The sequence below is a fragment of the Pagrus pagrus genome (genome assembly GCF_965226575.1).
Source record: "Pagrus pagrus genome assembly, contig: HAP1_SCAFFOLD_99, whole genome shotgun sequence".
NCBI classification, from domain to species: Eukaryota; Metazoa; Chordata; class Actinopteri; order Spariformes; family Sparidae; genus Pagrus; species Pagrus pagrus.
In genome coordinates this window covers 116,703-138,309 of record NW_028175364.1, presented here as the reverse complement: position 1 = coordinate 138,309, position 21,607 = coordinate 116,703, and the positions used below count along the sequence as shown (strand labels likewise).

Here is a 21,607-nt window from a genome sequence, read left to right as displayed (position 1 = left end):
GTGAGTCCAAACACCCTCACACCAGCCTGGCCGGACTTAAAGGATAAGTACCGTTTTTTACAACCTGGACCTTATTTCTGGCAAAAGATATGGTCATTTACTCACCCAGATAACTTTGGTGTCATTCGGCGTCGTTCGGACGAAATTAGATCCAGTGTAGCGGCGATATATCCATATAATGGGAGTAACGGGGCATCGACACACAGCCTCTATATAACGCATTATCTGCCACGAAACTAGTTCATTTCATCAATATTTTGTTATGAAATGCTAGCGCTATTAGCCTCTGAGTCCGGGCTCGTCTATTGTCAACATCCGGGGTCTGTAGGCTGATCTACTACCTCTGACCTGGAAGATGTCGTCTCTGAGCTGCGCGCGCACCCGCGACAGCGCGCCTTGATTACCTGTAGTTGCTGCTGCGAGTTTGACCCCGGATGTTGATAACGGACGAGCCCGGACTCAGAGGCTAATAGCGCTAGCATATCGTAACAAAATATTGATGAAATTAACTAGTTTCGTGGCAGATAATACGTTATATAGAGGCTGTGTGTCGCTGCCCCGTCTCTCCCATTATATGGATATATCGCCGCTACACTGGATCTAATTTCGTCCGAACGACGCCGAATGACACCAAAGTTATCTGGGTGAGTAAATGACCATATCTTTTGCCAGAAATAAGGTCCAGGTTGTAAAAAACGGTACTTATCCTTTAAGGGCTTTTGAGTTGAAAGACCAGGAGCTGAAAAGACAACAGGCTGAGGGATACAACAGACGACACAGAGCACGGGAGACACCACCTCTCAAGCCAGGTCAGAAGGTTTGGATACGGAACACAACACACACAGGAGTCGTCTCTGGCTCAGCAGGGACACCACGCTCTTATGTGGTTCAAACCTCCACCGGCAGTCTCCGGAGAAACCGTTCTCACCTGAGAGTGGTGCCTTCATCGTCTAAGGACCAGCCAGACTCTGCACAACACACCAGGGCTGGCAGGGAAGTCAAGCCTGTGAAAAGACTGAATTTGTAGTTTAGTGTTGTGTGTATACATGGAGCAGAATAAACTCCATACCACAACAGAGAGGATCAGGCAGTCTACCCTACCTCTCAGTTAGGTTATGTACTTACCTTAATGTTCAAAAAAAAAAAAAAAAAAAAGAGAGAAAATGAGATGTGATAAGTGATGTAACATTGAAATCAACCAGTTAATCTAACCAGTTTACATATATGCTCATGTTTACAGTGATGGTTAACATGTCATCTGTTCCCCTGCGTAGAAGGTAAAATCTGCATTAGGCTTTAATAGCATATGATTTCAGTTTTCTATAAAGAAGTGGAAAGTCTCAGTTTAAAGGGGGAGATGTAGTGAGCAGGTTTGGATATGTAATGAGCGCGCATGCGCAAGTGTTCAGATAGGAAGTGATGCTTCAGTAAAGAGTCAACTACACGTCTTGGTCTCTGGTCCGTTTGTTGTATTACGAGGTACAAATAAGTACAAGACACGAATCACCTCAGAATTTGATGAAATTGTTGAGGAGTATGGCATTAGCAACAAAATAAGCTTCATTCTGACGGATAACATATCCAACATGAAGCGGGCCCTTAAAGTGAGATTGCCAGACTCAGAGCAACCTGAAAGTGACAGTGATGACCTTGATGATGAAATGATGTGGGAGGACGTAGAAGACTTTGAACAGCCGTGGTCATCAGGTGAACGCTTGTCTTGCTTCGCACACTCGCTCCAACTGGTCGTCAGTGATGGCATGAAAGAAGTGAAGGTAATTGCAAGAGCCATTGCTAAGGCCACCAAGTTCACAACCCTGCTTCACAGCAGTTCTAAGGTCAGAGACATGTTTGAGACCCACTTTGGGGCTAATAAATCTATCCCGGCAGCTAGCAATACCACAGGGCTGTCACAGAAATGTGCAGCGAATGTGATACAGAAAATATTGCGTTTTCAGTCCGAGAATGGGCCCAAGCTGAAAGACCTTTGTACTGTGCTTGAGCCTTTTTCTGAGGCAACAGACCTCACAGAAGGAGATATTGTGGTTACCATCAGCATGTTGGTCCCCACCGTCCTGGAACTTACCTCAACAAGATGGAAGTGCAGCTGCCGCAGATTGTGACAATAGTTAGAGCACTAAAAAAGTCTTTAGAGAAGAGGTTCTCAGGGATCTTCAGATGGATCAACATGGAGCAGGGGGATCCCGAGGAGCCATTTAATCATCGGATCTACTTCCTTGCCGCCACCGGCATAACTTTTTTAAATGATGATGACCCTTGCTGCTATTGTGTCACGTGATTTGATTGGCTGGTTTCGCACGCAGACGGCACGTTACATTTGACCTTTTGACGTTGCTTGGCGTAGGCTATTAACCGCTAGCTTGCGAGTTAGCATCATGGACCGATTTACTTTCGTTATCCCAAAAAAATGAGTGAGAGTGGACGATGGCGGTTGCGGCGATTCACACACACATTCCAGCGCCAGCATGGAGGATAGAGTGATGGTGCCAAACGTGGAGAATGAGAATGAAGGGGAGGATGAAGACAAGGAAGAGGCATTAACTGGAACGGCGTCAGCGGAATCAGCGGCGACTGCTGCATCCGCAGAGGGTTTATTTCCAACAACAACAGACTCTGACTCTGAGACCAGAGGTAATGCTAACAGACACGAAAATGAGAACGGTGCCGAGATGGAAGGGCGTGCTTCAACGAGCGGTGAAACTGTGGTCACGGGCGGCAGGAATCTTGGTGGCCCTGTGGATTTGAGCCAAGACCCAGCAGAGGGACCGAGGCGGCCTCAACTCCAGTCATACATGCGTCAGAGATTTGGATCCTATTCCCAGCCAACTTTAAGGAGTTTTAACTACTTGTGGTTCAAACAGTATTCGTGGCTGCAATACTCGCTGTCAATTGATGAGGCCATTTGCCATGCCTGTAGGCATTTTTTCCACCACCTTGGCCATGGGCCGAGTCACACAGAAAAGAGCTTCACCCATGCCGGGTTCACAAACTGGAGAAAAGGAGCAGAGAAACTGGCTCAGCACAATGCAAGTGCTTCTCACAGACTAGCCATGGAAGGATGGTGTGAGTTTAAGGAAAAACAGAAAAGCGGGTCGAGGATTTTGACGCACCTTGATACTGGACATAGCAAGATTGTACAAGAAAACAGGCAGTACATGCAAGCAGTGGTGGAGTCACTGCAGTTTACAGCTTGTCAAACGATTGGACAGAGGGGGCACAGAGAGGATGAGCAGTCCACCAACAGAGGTAATTTCCTTGAACTGTTAAATCTGCTGGGGAAATTTGACAGTACTGTGTCAAAGAAATTATCTAGTGGACCCGGTAATGCTAAATATGTGCACCATGATATTCAAAATGAGCTGATTGATATTATGTCCAGCATGGTGAGAGAACAAGTAAGCAACGAGGTTAAGCTAGGAGAGCACTTTGCTCTAATGGTGGATGAAACAAAAGATGTGAGCAAGAAAGAGCAGATATCTGTTGTTCTGCGTTGCCTAAATAATGACAACATTCATGAGGAGTTTCTGGACTTTATCCCTGCAGATGGCTTGGATGCACAGTCTTTACTCAAGTCAGTTAAACAGACATTGGCTAAGTGCAACATAGACAAAAATGCATGCATTGCACAGTGCTATGACGGGGCATCTGTCATGTCCGGGTGCAACAACGGTGTCCAGGAAAAATTTCGCCAAGAAGTGCCACATGCACTTTACATCCATTGCGAAGCGCACAGACTAAACTTAGTTTTAGTTGACTGTGTGCATAATGTGAAACCAGCTGCAGAATGCTTTGCAACAGTCCAGATGCTGTACAACTTTTTTTCTGGGGCAGTGACACACAAGGTGTTCATGGAGAAACAGCAAGAACTCGAGCCCACTAAACGAACAGCAGAACTGAAAAGACTATCAGATACCAGATGGGCCTGCCAATATTCTACACTGTGGGCAATAAAAAGAACAATCCCTTATATCTTAGCAACTCTTGTGGATGTGAGCAACCAGACGAATGCTCATAGAGCTACTGAAGCGAAATCACTGATTGGACTTATTGATGCACAGTTTGTTCTGCACATCTATATGCTGGAGAGCATATTTAGTCTCACAAAAACCTTATCTGATCATCTACAGGCCACAGATTTGGAGCTGGCATCTGCCATTGACCTGGTCTTTGCAGTTGTTGATGCCCTCAATGACAAACGCAATGCTGAAACATGGACAAAAATCTGGGACTGTGCCAGTGACATGTGTGAGTCACTTAGCATTGACATGCAGCGCCCACAAGTGAGGAGAAAAAAACAGCCCCGCCACCTGCTGGAGTTTGTGGTGAACAGCCAAACAGGATCAAAAGAGCCACTGGAAACTTCAGATGACTATTGCAAGCACTGCTTTTTCCCCAGTAATCGACAGATTAATCAGTGAATTGAACAGGCGATTTTCTTCTGAAAGCTGCCACATTCTGAAAGGAGCAGCAGCTGTTAACCCCAAACACAAGACATTCATGGACAAAAATGCCCTTTTGCCCATGGCTAAACACTGTAGAGTCTTGGAGGAAAACCTTGGAGCAGAACTTCACCAGGTAAAAAGACTTATTGTGAGGAAAAAACAAAGTGGGGACGTTGTCAGCACCACCCATGATGTGCTGGTGCTATTGAGGACATACAAGGATGCTTTTGTCGACCTGTGCAAACTTGTGTGCATCTCCATGACACTGCCCATCACATCAGCTGCATGTGAGAGGAGTTTTTCCTGCTTACGGCGTTTAAAAACCTACCTCAGGAACAGAAGTGGATATGCCCGAACCAGCAATCTGGGTGTGCTGGCAATCAGCTCCAAAAAGGACCAAAGAACTGGATGTGGATGCAGTCATTGACCGCTTCGCAGCTAATCACAACAACAGGCGGATCATTCTCTTATGACTAGTGAGTACACAATTCTTTTTTGACAGGTCTGAATTATGCTACTTATTGTTTGTTAGTTTCAGTGGAGCCCTAAAAGGAGGGGAGAACAGAGGAGGATGGGAGTGGAGAGGAGTTTATAGGACACACAAGAGGAGTGACACACAAGTTATGTAGCCTGTAACAGTTTATTTTGTTAGATGGCTTTGTATATTTAACTATATACTGTGCTACATTTGTTGCTGCTCACAGTTGCACTATTTTGTAAATCTACAGATGTTCTCTGTGGTGCTTGTTAAAATAATTCACAGTGCTTATGATGTTACATGTTACAGCCTGAAACACAAGTCGGACAAGATCTGGAACCCTTTCTATTTAGTTTTGGAGTGATGGTGATCAGCTGCTGTTTTTGTTTTGTGCCGTCATGTTATTTGGTTAGGGGACATAAATACTGGGTTGATTGTATGATTGTTTTGATAATTGAAGTAAAGCAAAACACAAAACCCTTATGTACAGTATATTAATCTGGGATCAATAAATCTTATTATTAAGATTATTTTTTTGGTGTTTGTTGTGTCAGAATTCACTAGCACCTCCTATAAACAATCCGGCCCCCCCCCATGGACCCCCCAGTAATAAATCTCTGGAGCCGCCACTACTTGTCCCCAGTTTGGTTTGAGCTGGGTAGATTTAGATGTCCATAATGGGGACATCTGTCTGGTAGCTGAAGTCCGTGGTATAAAGTGTGACGAGGAAAGGAGAGAGGACAGTCCCTTGTGGAGCCCCGGTGTTGCTGACCACAGCATCTGACACACAGTTCCGCAAGCGCACGTACTGTGGTCGGCCAGTGAGGTAATCCACAATCCAGGACACAAGGGGGGGATCCACCAGCATCGCCGTCAGCTTGTCACCCAGTAGAGCAGGCCTGATGGTATTGAAAGCACTGGAGAAGTCAAAGAAAGTGACCCTCACAGTGCTCCCCGGCATGTCCAGGTGGGCGTGGACACGGTTCAGCAGGAAGATAATGGCATCCCCGACTCCAATCCGGGGCCGGTAGGCGAACTGGAGGGGATCCAGGTGCGGCCTGACCATAGGCCTGAGCTGCTCCAGGACGAGTCTCTCAAGGGTCTTCATGATATGTGACGTCAGTGCCACCGGTCCGAGAAACCACTGGGCTGCGGCGTCTTTGGCACTGGAACGAGGCAGGACGTCTTCCATATCACAGGGACCTTCTGGAGGCTAAGGCTCATGTTGAAGACACGATGAAGCACTCCACAGAGCTGTTCGGCGCAGGCTCTGAGAAACCGTGGGCTGAAACCGTCAGGGCCTGCAGCCTTACCGGCGGGGAGTTTGCTCAGCTGTCTCCTGACATGAAGCGGTGTAAACAGTGCAGGTCGAGGAGGGGGAGAGTTGGAGTCCACAATGAGAGGAGGCCAGGTAGCATGGGAGCCAGAGTAGGTGTGAGGAGTGGGGGATGGGTGTGAGGTGCTCAAGAAGTTGGATGGGGTGCTAGCAGGAGGAGGAGGGGGGGTCTGAAGCTGTGGTGGCTGGAGACAGTCAACAGGAGAGCCAGCAGGGGCCAGGGCTGCAGTGTCAAATCTATTGAAGAATAGATTTAACTCATTGGCCCTAGCCACACTACCCTCAGCTCCACTGCTAGTTGGTCTGAAGCCGGTAATGGTCCTCATACCACTCCAGACCTCCCTCATGTTATTCTGCTGGAGTTTCCACTCCAGCTTCCTTCTGTAGCCGTCCTTAGCCTCTTTGATCTTGACATTCAGGTCCCTCTGAATGTCCCTCAGCTCCTCCTCTTTTGTAAGTCAAGGCTTGTTGTTTGGGTAACAGCGCACAGTCCTTGCTGGGACAATGCCCTCCACACAGAAATTAATGTAGTCCGTAATGCACTCAGTAAGGCCATCAATGTCCTCTCTGTGTGGCTCACAGAGTACATTCCAGTCAGTCACCTCAAAGCAGCCCTGCAGTGCCTCATAGCAGTCCTCTGACCATGTCCTCACTGTGTTTGTGGTCACAGGCAGCCTCTTCACTAGAGGCACATAGCAGGGGGTGAGAAGCACCAGGTTGTGATCTGATCTTCCCAGTGGGGGGAGAGACGTGGAGGTGTATGCGTCCTTTACATTAGCATACAGCAGGTCCAGGGTCTTCTCCTCTATGGTTTTACAGGTCACATACTGGGTGAATTTCGGGAGTGTTTTTTTAATGGAGACATGGTCGAAGTCACCCGAGATTATAATGAGAGCACTCGGGTGAGCAGTCTGTAGTCCGGCTATTGTCGAGTGGATGACGTCACATGCCGACATCGGGTTAGCGGACGGTGGAATATACACAGCCACGACAATAGCATGTGAGAATTCATGGGGTACATAGTAGGGACGGAGAGCCACAGCTAACAGTTCAATATCCGAGCTGCAGATGCGGTCTTTGATAGTAATGTGACCAGGATTGCACCACCTGTTGTTCACATAAACAGCAAGCCCCCCTCCTTTGCGCTTACCGCTCATAGTGCAGTCCCTGTCAGCCTGGACAGTGTGGAAACCCTCCATGGAAACATTGTGAAAACATTGTGAAACATTGTGCTTATAATGGCCTTTGAATAAATATATGGCATCATTGGCCTTTGAATAATATTTGCATATCGTTGTGATTGATTAAGCATTAGGCCTATGCCATTTCAGTGATGCTGATATTATACGGTGTAATTTGGCTACTATAATTGGAAATAATGCAATTTCAAGTTGATAATTGTGTGTATCTTTTATATTTAAAATTCACGTTTCATCTACAAATTAAGTACAATTTAAATCATATTTAATTTAAATCATAACATGTTTCCCATAGACTTTTTTTGAGGTGCAGGGTGGTGTTGGAGGCTTGTTATTTTGTTAGATGACTTTGGGACTATAGTCATGTCAGTCCTTAACAGCACTCAAGAAGTCAATCCTCAAATAGTGTAGAAATAGCGGTCATGCAATTGCTACACATATTTGATGCATTATGATACATGCACTGTCTCTGTATTATTGTGCCTGTAGTTGAAATAATACAATCTCATATTTATACTAAGCAGCTGAACCCAATATGGTGCTTATGTTCTACAACTCGTGCAAAATGGCAAAAAAAAATAGTTTTCTTTTGGTCTCGGTCTTGAGCTGAACTAGTCTTGGTCTTGACTTGGTCTGCCTTGGTCTTGGTACTCGATACTCTCTGGTCTTGGTAGTGTCTTGGTCTCGGTTTAGGCAGTCTTGACTAAAAGTCTAGTTGTCACACATCTTGAGAACAAGAAGCTTAGTGGGGACATTTCACACACCCCGTTGTCATCATTTATGGGGACCAGTTGTCTCCAGGTCATCAGAAACCTCACACAAAGTTTGTACTCGTACACCAGAGTAAAAGTGCATTGTGGGGACGTCATGAATTTCCCTGATTAGAGCAATATTTCTGTCCAAGGAAAATGTCTACTAAAGTTCAGATCTATCCTAAATGTCCCTTAAATCATCTGCCTTATGGGTGCAGTAGATCAAACTGTATGGCTCACCTGATTCACAATAGATTTCCCTCATATTGACCTTACTTGTTGCATTTACTTGCTTAAAGATAACAGCACTAAAAGAAGACTCAGAGACTCCAGAAGTTAACATCAACTATGAACGTACCTGTTGATAAGTGTCCTGTGGACAAGAAGCATCAGTTATCTCCATCTCTGTAACGACAGCATGGTTGGAGCCTGTGACAGGAGGAACATCCCTTGTGGTTGTGGTCGTCTGCAATGATTTCATGGAAGAAAAAAAATAAAAAATATGTTAAGCAATTGGTCAATTTGATGTTAACACTAATAATATTCAATTAGAGTAATACATTTCCTTAAGGACTTAGCTCTAAAGATAAAGACATGCCTACACACCAGACTTCAGAGGAAAACAAACACCCAATTCTACTGCATTTTTTCCTACAATTACTTCAGCTATTGTGTGCTGTCACACATCTTGAAAACAAGAAGCTTAGTGGGGACATTTCACACACCACGTTGTCATCATTTATGGGGACCAGTTGTCTCCAGGTCATCAGAAACAAAAAAAGTTTGTACTCGTACACCAGAGTAAAAGTGCACTGTGGGGACGTTGTGAATGTCCCCGATTAGAGTAATATTTCTGCCAAAGGAAAACATGTCTATTAAAGTTCAGATCTGTCCTAAATGTCATAAATTCGTGAAAGTATTCATACACAGATTGATTAGATTTCATTTATTTTTCAAATGACGCTACATTCAACCACCATGTTATTCTGAGACAATAAACCCTACACACTTAAACACTGTGCAGTTGTGACACAAACTTGCATTCGCCATGGGCAGTCATCTCCTCCATAGTCATATGTAATTTCCTCACCTTCCTTTATGTCACATAAGTGTGGTCTTCCTTCCACATCAATTTTTTTCATCTTACAATTTGGATGTCTGTGTTCATTTTTATTTATTTATTTATCCATTTGATTAGGACAATGCATATTAATCAACATATCAGCGAAAAGCATCAATGTAAATATGCCGGAGTTAGCACAGTTGCTAAATTTTATCCGTTGTCCTAAGGCAGGATAAAACATGTAGAAATCTTACAAAAAATAAGTCTTGCTTCACATCAAAGTTAAAAGTCCATACACAAAGTAGAAAAGAAGAAGTGGTTACCCATGAGAGCATCATCATTAACTAAACACCCAAATAAACCGTCTTCTCTGGAGGCATCAATACTTAAAAAGGATAAAAAAAACAAGTAAAGGGAGGGGGAAAATATTACAGAAATGAAAATAGTCTCCTACAGGTCCTATACAATTATTTGTTTTAACTTTGATACATTTCGAAATGTATTTCATTTACATTGCAGGATCATATTAGCAGATGGCAAAATGGCGATCACTGATTGTGCAAGCCTGTATGTCAAATTTAACAATGTATATAACTATAAAGCAGTATAGTAACTGAAAATCTTACCACCATGTTTTCCCTCTCCACTTGAATGCAAACAAAAATGCAGAGCATGAGGAGTGGCAAGAGCTTCTTCTCCTCTGGGCTTTGTCATCATCAATCAAATCTCCCCTGTATTCAACTACAAAGTCTCCTTTGCAGAATGAACCTTGGGTGAATAAACCACGTCCTGTAAGAAAAAAATAAGACAAAAAAAAAAATTATGTCCACTACAATTGTTTTTTGATCTGTTGCTTAATGTATTAAAAAATACACACTGTAGATAAAGAGCGAGAATAATGACTAATTTGAATTTATGAAAAAGTGGTAGTGGTGTGCTCATGCCCTGTCTTTATACTGTCAAACTCAAGAAAATGCTGGGGCTCTTAAAGAAAAGGGTCAACATGAGAAAAAAATGTTTTCAGCCACGAAGCTGCTGCTGAGGTGATACATGCAGGCAGTGCATCACCTCAGCAGAGGGAAGAGGACAGGGTGAATGGCTGTTACTGACTGACGTCTGTATTCTTTATCCTTTCTAAACTTCACTCAATATTATGATTTTAAGGAATATGTATTTATGTTTACCTACATTTTGACTCATTTCCAGTGATATATTAGTTTATATAGTGATGTTCCTGCTGTTAGCTTTACTGTTGCTGCTCTAGAAACAATAAATAATAATAGATAAAAAATTCTTATTATCTGTTTAGCACATAAACAAAAACATGAGTTCACTCAAGCAATACAGGCAAAGGCACCGAAGCAACAAACACTCGTGGATACTTTCCAAAGGAAAAAGAAATATCCTCGAGTCAGCGACATGGCAACAAATATTACAGAGGTCATTGAATTCATCGCTCCGGATAACCAGCCCACCTCTGTGGTAGAGGATCAGGGTTTACTTACTGACTTTGTTTACTTGTTGTTTTTGTTAAACTAATGAAAACCAATGTTGCAATAGGGTATGCAGAATAAGAAAGAGCCATATGAAAGTATTTACTTTGTTTCAACAAAATAAAAAAAAGCTATTAAGAACAGCTTGGATGCAGGTGTTTTTTTTCGTAATGCAGCTGTATTATCTAAGAAAATATTGGGCTAAGTATCGGATCGGGACTTGGTATCGGCAGATACTAAATATTAAATGACTCAGATCGGGATCAAACTGCAAAGAAATTAATAAAAAATGAGATAGCTTAGGCATCAGTTCTAGTAAAATAAGGTTACAGGGTTTTAAACAATATGTTACCCAAGTAGCATATGGACTCTTCCCCTTAGCAAACTGAAAAACAGCAAGCGTAAACATTCCATTTTTACCATCTCTTTTTTTTTTTATTGTGCTATTCCAGCTCAATTTCTGTTAAATCCAGCTTGAATTTAGTTGTGAAATATTGAGTTTATTGTGTAATGAAATCAATCAGTACAGTGGGGCCCCCAAATCCTTCATTTAACATATTGTTCATTTATTATTTTCTTCTATGATATATATATATACACATATATTCTCTGAATTTGATTTCCACTGGCATGATTTAGGTTACACATCCACTACATTCTTAATTAATATTCTAAGCAAAACCTGGCTTGCTACACTGTTTAATGACTATAACCAACCAACACTAAATCTTCGATATTAACTGCGCCTCGTCTGAAAAGCATGGCTCTAAAAACTTTGCCCACTTCAATATGGTTGGATTATCGTAGCCCACATAAGCATGACTTCCGGTCAAATTGTGATCAAGTCAAGTGCATTGTGCTGCGAAACCAACCACCCATCCCCCCCACACCAGGTGTGATGGACTCAGTGAATATAGCCGCTACATTCCTACCGTGGCAAACATAAAATATAAAAAATAAATAAAATAACTGACACCCGAACATACAAATGACCTTAATTTTAACGAGTCAGTCCACCCTGGTGACCGAAAACTCTGATAACTGTCTTAAGCTGACTGTGACTGTTAGCAAGTGCTAATTTATGATACACCTGTGTTCGGCAAGCGACCTTTAAACAAGAAAGCCGACAGTTTTAGTAAATAAAAAATGGCTACACAACGCATCAAACTGTCATGGCTTGTCATGGTTACGCTACTGTATATTTTAATGAAATACTTAGTACTTACTGAACACGCTGCTTGTTATACCCTGTTTCATCGACTTCAGCGGTGGCACGGCGCTGTAACGCCGGCGGTTGTATGATAGTCCACTTCCTGTTAGATTTCACATTAAAAGCCTACCGGCGGAAGTGACAATGTAATGGCGATTTAATGAAGGGAAGGTAACGTGCTACTCAGCGAATTAAACGGGTTTCCTAGTCTGGTCTGCAGGGGCTTTGTCACAAATCATTTTGCTTGCCATAAGAGCAGATATTGAGATCTCATATCTCCCATTAACATATATAAATATATATTTGTTTTCCCCTTTTCATTGCTTTTAGAAATGGAATCATGGACAATATAGAAAATATATACAAAACAAAAATATATAACAAAAAAAACCTCTTCAGTGTCAAAGTGAAAACAGATTTCTACAAATTGATGTAAATTAACTGAATATATATAATGTAAAATAAGTGACTGCATAAGTATTTGCCCCTTAAAGTCAGTATTTAGTAGATGCACCTTTGCCCTCAATACAATCACTGAATCTGTGTGTGTGTGGATAGATCTTAATCAGGCCTGCACATCTGGACACTGCAATTTTACTCCATTCTTCTTTGCAAAACTGCTCAAGCTCTGTGAGGTTGAATGGGGGTCGGGTGTGAACAGCCCTTTTCAAGTCCAGCCACAAATTCTCTATTGGACTGAGGTCTAGGCTTTGACTGGGCCACTCCAGAACATTCACCTTGTTGTCTTTAAACCATTTCTGTGTTGCATTAGCTGTTTGCTTCAGGTCATTGTCCTTCTGGAAAATAAATCTTCTCCCAAGTAGTAGTTGCAGACTGCATCAGGATGTCCTCCAGGATTTCCCTATATTTTGCTTCATTCATTAAACCCTCTCCCCACAGCATGATGCTGCCACCACCATGCTTCACAGGGGGGATGGTATGTTTGTGGTGATGTTCAGTGTTTGGTGTCTGCAAAACATAGCATCTAGTATGATTCATTTTGGTCTCATCAGACCAAAGAAACTTCTTCCAGTTGACCTTGGAGTCTCCCGCATGCCTTTGGGTGAACACTAGTTGAGGTTTAATGGAGGATGTAACTACAGGTGTGTATCTATCGCGAGTCTCGTTGATTTTGTTTGGCACGGCTTCCGTAGTGCAAACGCTGTGAGGGAGACTAGCGTGAACGCGGGAGCATGCCTCCAAACAAATATAGTATAGTGACTCTTTAGGCTAGAAAAATTTACTAAATGACGTTGTTTCGAGTAAACTCTGGATGTCACCACTTCAGGACACTTGGATTGCAGCGGAAGAGCAGTATGGAGGAGCGTTAATGGCGTTTCGGACGCCATTAACGCTCGTTATATGGATTATTGCTGCCGGAGGGTACCCCCGCGGGTCTCCAGCTGCACTTTGAGGAATAAGAAACTACACCGGACTTAGAGTGAACTTTTCCTTTAAAGGTTTCAGTAAAAAGAAAGGAATATTTTTATCATCTCCCTAGTTTGTCAATGGACACACCATAATTAATAACTCATTAAACTGCTAGTATGGATGTACGTTTGATTGTGTGATTTTCTCCCTAAATCTAAATAACCGCAGAGTCTGACACTTAATTGCTCGACAATCTGCTCTAGGATTGTTGGACAAATGAAGACAAGCATACTGTGTATTTAACACTGAAACCATGCTTAACTGTAGCCATCATCCTGGTGTTGTTGTGCTCACATCACACGAGGCACCATAATGTAGTGCTTCATGCAAGAGTTTTGGGTTAAATTTGGCTATCAATAATAATTAATGATTATCAGGGACAATTATTAATTATGATTACTAATAAGATCCAATTTACATTAGATCACCTTGGGGCACCACCCTTGAAGAAGGGAAAATAAAGCCAATTCACCAAATCAGTCTCAGGAAAGGTACTAAACTGTTTGTAACTCTGATTAATAATTAATTTAATAACTACAACCAATATCACCATAACAGCTAGTAATATTCGAAGGATTTTGGAGCTCTTGACAGAGTAGAGGTTGGCAACATTCACTCTTGTACAATATTAAATAGACAACATGTGGGTTAAAAAGTCTTTTATTCAACACAAAGATGAAAACACACTAACTAACATGTACTATATACAGGTGTGTGTGTGTGTATGTGTATGTGTATGTGTGTGTGTGAGTGTGTGTCTGGCAGAACAAAGAAACAATGGTGGTCACTGATATCACATGTGGGTGTGATATGCTCCAGGCTTAAGGAATGTGTGTGTGTGTGTGTGTGTGTGTGTGTGTGTGTGTGTGTGTGTGTGTGTGTGTGTGTGTGACGTGATGCCAGGTTATAGAAGATGGTTTGTTGCATGCAAAGACCCTGAGTCTGTGTGAAGCATCATTCGACTAATGTCAAATTAGCCGTCTAGGAAAGCAAACTACCAATAACCTGACCTGAGATCACAATAACACTCAAACAGTGGACACACATAAATTGAACACATTTGCATTACATCAACCAGAGTTTAAAGTCCTGTGCTTAGCCGTGCTATGCTATGCTATCTAAGCCCAGTTCAACGTTACCAGTCTTTGAAGAAAAGGTGCTGGTGGTTGCAGGAGAACGTTGAGATTCCATTGTTGAATGTTGTTCTTGCTGTGCAAGGACTGATGAAAGTCGGCAGAGGAGGAAACGGTTCGCTCCTTTCCTTTGCAGGGATAGCGGCTCAGTGCTAACTTGCTTGATGTTCCTCAGATTGTGAAGTTAGCTGGCAAGCTTTGCGTCGCAGCTGCTGGTGCTAACTGATCAGGAATACTGGCAGGACCTCGTGTCGCTGCAGTGAGGAGAAGTTCTTTGGGCCTGCTGCAAATGAAGCTTGCAGCTCTCCGCAGCTGTTAGGCCCAGAAGAGATCTTGAGGGCAGGCAGCCCCGTGGGGGGGGGGGAGATGGAGAGGAGCCCTTGAGGATAAGAAGTTGGAGGAGAAGAGAGGCGCGAGGAGAAGAGAGCTTGTGGAGAAGAGAGAGAACAAAGGAAGGCGCTGGAGTTTTGACTCTCTGATCAGAGGGGGGTCTGTCACCCTGACCAATAGTAGCTCAAAGCTGAATTTTGCACCTAGGTGTGAAGAATGGGGAATTCTGGGACACTGAGTTCAGTTCAGAGTCCATTTTGAAATCCACAATGAATGACTTCATCTGTGGGTCCCAACAGTGTTTATGCAAGTATCTGTGCATTCTTAACTAAATTTGTTATTGCTGTTAAACATAAACATAGCATAAACATATAATTGTTCATGTAATGGGTCATATAGTCTTACTACGCCTCCTGCCCCTCTCTCTCTCTTCATAATACCTAACACCCTGTTGATGATACTGCACAAACTAACAAAGTCAAGCCTGTGCTTAATATGCTTAATACGAAGTGACAATAGAGAGGATTTCTTTTCCTCCTTATTCATCCTATCTCACCACCTCTCTCTCCAGAGCTTCCTGAAAATCCTTCTCTCTCCGCTCCTGGTACAGCTGCTTTCTGAACAGGCGTCACAGCCCTGACTGCTGCCAGGAAGAGCAAAGTCTCCAGGCAAGGGCTGACCACTGGAATAAAAAAGATTCTAATCAAACATAATGTCATGTTTCTAATGTATGATTGTAAATATTGCTATAAAACTCCTTAAACTAAATTAAAAAAATACATAATTCTACTTAAATGTTAACATGGAAATGTTTTTTTTCTCTTTCGCCTTGATGAGGAAGCAAAGCCATAAGTAACCAGTTTCTTCCTGTTCATCTCAAACTGGGCTATTTAAGTCTGGACCATCTGCATGGACAAAGTGGAAAGACTTTACAATAATAACAGCAAGACAAACAAACTCATGTCACTCATTTGTTTTCTTCTTTGTTTGACATGTGAAACAAATGTGCTGGGAGAAAAGTTTGTTAAACTTTAGTCAAATTAATCAATTTAGAGGGCCATCAGTTGGAATTCCAATTACATCCTGACAGAGAAAGTGACTCAGAAACAAAATCCCCTCTGTGAACAATGACAGGTGTTGAGCAATAACAAACTTGAACTTCTGCTTGCCTAGATTTAAGGTCCATTTTCAGTGAGCATTAGCCTACAAAACACCGTATATCTCATCCTGTCATCAAGGCAAAAAATATAAACGATCAATATTTAATGTGGATCACACCTGAGCTTCTTGTGCTAAGCGTTGCTTCTGATGGTGACGCCTCTCTCGGTTGAGCTGTGAGGTGTACAGAGGAGGCTTGGGAACCTGGACAAGAGTGTCATGATGTCATTGTGCTTCCAGTGGCACACCTGCAGCTGCAACATACACACTTTCCAATTGTTGGTATGAGCTTTACTAATTCCATCATCATTATCTGTGGTTCAAGTGTAGGTTTATCACTCAGTACTGGTCCAGTATTATTATACTGGTTATACTTATTATTATTTTATTTTATCAATTACTGTATACAGATATCTTTCTCTAGGAAATTACAATTTCAAGGCCTTTCGGCATTCTGAGCACAAAGTCATATGAAATATAATGACTAACAGGAATACACTACAAAACTCCACTTGTAGAAAAAGTAAAGAAAAACAACAACACAGTAGTCAATTGATCTTCTACACTCTGTGCTACACTAAAACTTTCAGGGTGATGTTCAGTTGAATAAATAACAATGTGGGATATAACAGTATATTTGAATTTAGATTATTTATATCAAACAGTTTATGATACCATGGAGTTATAAACTATGTTAGTGACAGAGGAGCAGCTTCAGGCTTTACAACTAAATAATACTGTTTGGGGAAACAAAACAACCTTTCCATAGAAGAATGGCACAACACAGGAGGGCCAACTCCTCAGGTCCAGACTCTGCTGTCCACTTACATCTGAAGGAGAAAAATCATTCCTTTGAGGACAACAATGTAAACATCCTGTCCAGAGAAGACAGATGTTTTGAAAGAGGAGTAAAAGAGTCCATCTATGTCAAACTGGAACAACCATCTTTGAACAGAGGAGGTGGTCTACGACATTACCTATCACCCACCTACAATGCAGTTCTGAGTTCCCTCCCTAGACAGCTTAACAACCGTTCACAGCAGAAGTGCATCCCATTTCACCTAAATTGCCAGCGCCGCCCCTCCCTAAACGCAGAACACGCGCTGTGCGTAGGGCCCCATGATCCGTGGGGGGCCCCATTTTGCACAAGGGGCGCATTCTCTGCAAATGTGCAAAGGATGCGCATCGCTGCCATGAGGCACATAGAGCACCGAGTCAGCCCGAGGCAGGAGAGAAAAAAAAAGAGACGAGTAATCTGACATGGCGCACGTTGCCGCAACGATTGACAGCACGCAGCATCTTACCAATCAGCGGTCAGATGCGCCAACAGGCAGTTGTATGCAGGTGGAGAGATGGCCTCCAAATGGCAATATGAATCGGGAGCAAGCAAAAGAAAGACAAAGTCTAAACAAGAGGAGGCTCGTGCTTCACTTGAAGGTGGGTATGTTGTTGAAATAAAAAAGAAAACTTTGTGGCATAAACACCCCAGCTGCTAGCATGCTAATCATGAGACAGAAGAGAGGATAATTCTGTCTAGATGTGGACTGGAGATTAAATTTTCCAGCGGCCCTGATTATCATTTATTGAATGTCTTGTTAACTGCATCTACATTCACCTCTGTTGAAAAAGGAGCGGTTAATTGACCAGTTGGTGGTCATATGTTGGCTCAGGTTTATAGCCTATCAATCTATGCTATCAGTAGAAGTTTTGGGCTGTTTTTATGGAGGTAAAATGTCGCCATCTCTTGGTGAATTTAATTCATAACAGTATAAGATTAGATAAAATAAGATAAATTAAGATAATCCTTTATTTGACCCACAATGGAGAAATTTAAAGCGTTACAGCAGCAAACAGCAGTGTGAATATAGAACCTAATTACTAAATGTATAAATAAGTACATAAAAATATTTAAATATAGAAATATCATCAAATCAAATCATAATGCATATTATTATTAGTTGTAGTCGTATTTGCATTAATTGCATTTGGCTAGCACCATTGCAGTAACTCTCCCTGTTACAGTTGCCTTTGCTGAGCAAAAACTGAAGCTCATCAATGGCGCAAGAACGCTTGAGTGGCCTGGCTATCATAAGCATCAACTCAGAAGTGGCACAGCAGCTGTCATATGATGACCTCATTGATGACTTTGCATCCAGAAAATGCAGACGTGTGCATCTGTAAAAGGCTTGTTCCATTGTTGAAAGAGTCATTTTGTAATGGGGAGGGGGGGCCTCAAAATAAAATTCTGCTTAGGGCCCCAATTTGGCCAGTAAATTGCATCCACGTTTCACTCACTTGCGTCCTTTCTTGCGTCCTTTCCTTGTGTCTTAGTCCAGCCCCCAAGGATTCAGGGAGAGACCCGAGGAAACCACAGGAGGAGAGAGGACCAAAGAAATCTGTTTGAATACAAGTGAGACGTCCTTTCATCTGCAGCGTCACGTGAAGCAATGTCCGTTTCTGATGACGGCTGTTTTATGACCTCGACAGCCCAACACCGATTTCCTGCGGTGTCCATGGATATGGCCTACCTGTGATCAAATAGTAGTGACAATAGTGATAAAAGCAAACACGTGTCTGCAATTTAAGTGTAATCAGTTCAGACATTTATGTGATTAAATATATAGTGAATATAGTTTAGGCCTACTGTTGTGACCCTGAGTCATGATTGTGTTTTTTTTTTTTTTCATTTGCTGCTGATCTTAATCTCCTCCTCAGTGTTGTGTGTGAGCAGTCTCTGTGTGATTGTGTGTGTTTCTGATTGAGAGCAGGTTGGACCTGTTGATTGGCTTGCTCAGCTTGATTGCTGACATTGGATTGGTCAGAGGGAGGAGAGCAGCCCTTTTTAAACCACCGGCTTACTGCAATCTCCCTTTCCACCAATCTTCCACTTCCAACATGGACCAGTGTCTGGTTTGACCAGTGTTTTGTTTGTGACGTAAACCAGTTGTAAGTAACTCAGCTGCACTACAATCTGGCATTTCAGGGTGAAAACTGGCTTATTTTGAGCGTTTCAGAGCAAGAGAAGCCTCTTTTTGCACTGTACAGTAGCATAAGCTGCATTTGACTGAAAAAAGGTTTTTCAAGCAAGTGGCCTGAACTGGCCTGAACTGGTTGAATTTGGATCCATTTCATGACAAACAAGGTTTTACCTGTCCTTTAATTCATTAAGGGTGAAAACTGGCTTATGTCAATTTTGAGCGTTTCAGAGCAAGAGAAGTCTTTTTGCACTGTACAGTAGCATAAGCTGTATTTGACTGAAAAAAAGGTTTTTCAAGCAAGTTTCCTGGCCTGAATGTTGAATTTGGATCAATTTCATGACAAACAAGGTTTTACCTGTCCTTTAATTCATTAAGGGTGAAAACTGGCTTATGTCAATTTTGAGTGAGAAGTCTCTTTTTGCACTGTACAGTAGCATAAGCTGTATTTGACTGAAAAAAGGTTTTTCAAGCAAGTTTCCTGGCATGAACTGGTTGAATTTGGATCTTTCATTGCAAACAAGGCTTTACCTGTCCTTTAATTCATTAAGGGTGAAAACTGGCTTATGTCAATTTTGAGTGTTTCAGAGCGAGAGAAGTCTTTTTCCACTGTTCAGTAGCATAAGCTGCATTGGACTGAAAAAAGGTTTTTCAAGCAAGTTTCCTGGCATGAACTGGTTGAATTTGGATCTTTCATTGCAAACAAGATTTTACCTGTCCTTTAATTCATTAAGGGTGAAAACTGGCTTATGTCAATTTTGAGCGTTTCAGAGCAAGAGAAGTCTCTTTTTGCACTGTACAGTAGCATAAGCTGTATTTGACTGAAAAAAAGGTTTTTCAAGCAAGTTTCCTGGCCTGAATGTTGAATTTGGATCAATTTCATGACAAACAAGGTTTTACCTGTCCTTTAATTCATTAAGGGTGAAAACTGGCTTATGTCAATTTTGAGTGAGAAGTCTCTTTTTGCACTGTACAGTAGCATAAGCTGTATTTGACTGAAAAAAGGTTTTTCAAGCAAGTTTCCTGGCATGAACTGGTTGAATTTGGATCTTTCATTGCAAACAAGGCTTTACCTGTCCTTTAATTCATTAAGGGTGAAAACTGGCTTATGTCAATTTTGAGTGTTTCAGAGCGAGAGAAGTCTTTTTCCACTGTTCAGTAGCATAAGCTGCATTGGACTGAAAAAAGGTTTTTCAAGCAAGTTTCCTGGCATGAACTGGTTGAATTTGGATCTTTCATTGCAAACAAGATTTTACCTGTCCTTTAATTCATTAAGGGTGAAAACTGGCTTATGTCAATTTTGAGCGTTTCAGAGCAAGAGAAGTCTCTTTTTGCACTGTACAGTAGCATAAGCTGTATTTGACTGAAAAAAAGGTTTTTCAAGCAAGTTTCCTGGCCTGAATGTTGAATTTGGATCAATTTCATGACAAACAAGGTTTTACCTGTCCTTTAATTCATTAAGGGTGAAAACTGGCTTATGTCAATTTTGAGTGAGAAGTCTCTTTTTGCACTGTACAGTAGCATAAGCTGTATTTGACTGAAAAAAGGTTTTTCAAGCAAGTTTCCTGGCATGAACTGGTTGAATTTGGATCTTTCATTGCAAACAAGGCTTTACCTGTCCTTTAATTCATTAAGGGTGAAAACTGGCTTATGTCAATTTTGAGTGTTTCAGAGCGAGAGAAGTCTTTTTCCACTGTTCAGTAGCATAAGCTGCATTGGACTGAAAAAAGGTTTTTCAAGCAAGTTTCCTGGCATGAGCTGGTTGAATTTGGATCTTTCATTGCAAACAAGATTTTACCTGTCCTTTAATTCATTAAGGGTGAAAACTGGCTTATGTCAATTTTGAGCGTTTCAGAGCAAGAGAAGTCTCTTTTTGCACTGTACAGTAGCATAAGCTGTATTTGACTGAAAAAAAGGTTTTTCAAGCAAGTTTCCTGGCCTGAATGTTGAATTTGGATCAATTTCATGACAAACAAGGTTTTACCTGTCCTTTAATTCATTAAGGGTGAAAACTGGCTTATGTCAATTTTGAGTGAGAAGTCTCTTTTTGCACTGTACAGTAGCATAAGCTGTATTTGACTGAAAAAAGGTTTTTCAAGCAAGTTTCCTGGCATGAACTGGTTGAATTTGGATCTTTCATTACAAACAAGGCTTTACCTGTCCTTTAATTCATTAAGGGTGAAAACTGGCTTATGTCAATTTTGAGTGTTTCAGAGCGAGAGAAGTCTTTTTCCACTGTTCAGTAGCATAAGCTGCATTGGACTGAAAAAAGGTTTTTCAAGCAAGTTTCCTGGCATGAACTGGTTGAATTTGGATCTTTCATTGCAAACAAGATTTTACCTGTCCTTTAATTCATTAAGGGTGAAAACTGGCTTATGTCAATTTTGAGCGTTTCAGAGCAAGAGAAGTCTCTTTTTGCACTGTACAGTAGCATAAGCTGCATTTGACTGAAAAAAGGTTTTTCAAGCAAGTTTCCTGGCCTGAATGTTGAATTTGGATCAATTTCATAACAAGCAAGGTTTTACCTGTCCTTTAATTCATTAAGGGTGAAAACTGGCTTATGTCAATTTTGAGCGTTTCAGAGCA

General features: G+C 41.9%; 1 protein-coding gene across 9 annotated transcripts in view; it reads right to left on the bottom strand.

The window, feature by feature from the left end:
• LOC311253970 (uncharacterized protein) overlaps nt 1–9,974 on the bottom strand; it is a 44,576-nt gene extending 34,602 nt beyond the window's left edge. For 8 of the 9 annotated variants that reach the window (XR_014622105.1, XR_014622106.1, XR_014622107.1 and 5 more), the window contains exons 1-2: nt 9,918–9,974; nt 8,587–8,694 (exon numbers count right to left, since the gene is read on the bottom strand). Coding sequence is in view for 4 of the 9 variants with exons in the window: in XM_084384408.1 (XP_084240534.1) it covers nt 8,587–8,618 (32 nt within the window). In the remaining 5 variants the exon portion in view is untranslated. The remainder of the gene's footprint in view (nt 1–8,586; nt 8,695–9,917) is intronic. The other variant, XM_084384407.1, reaches the window with a different exon arrangement.
• Between the last annotated feature and the right edge of the window lie 11,633 nt (nt 9,975–21,607).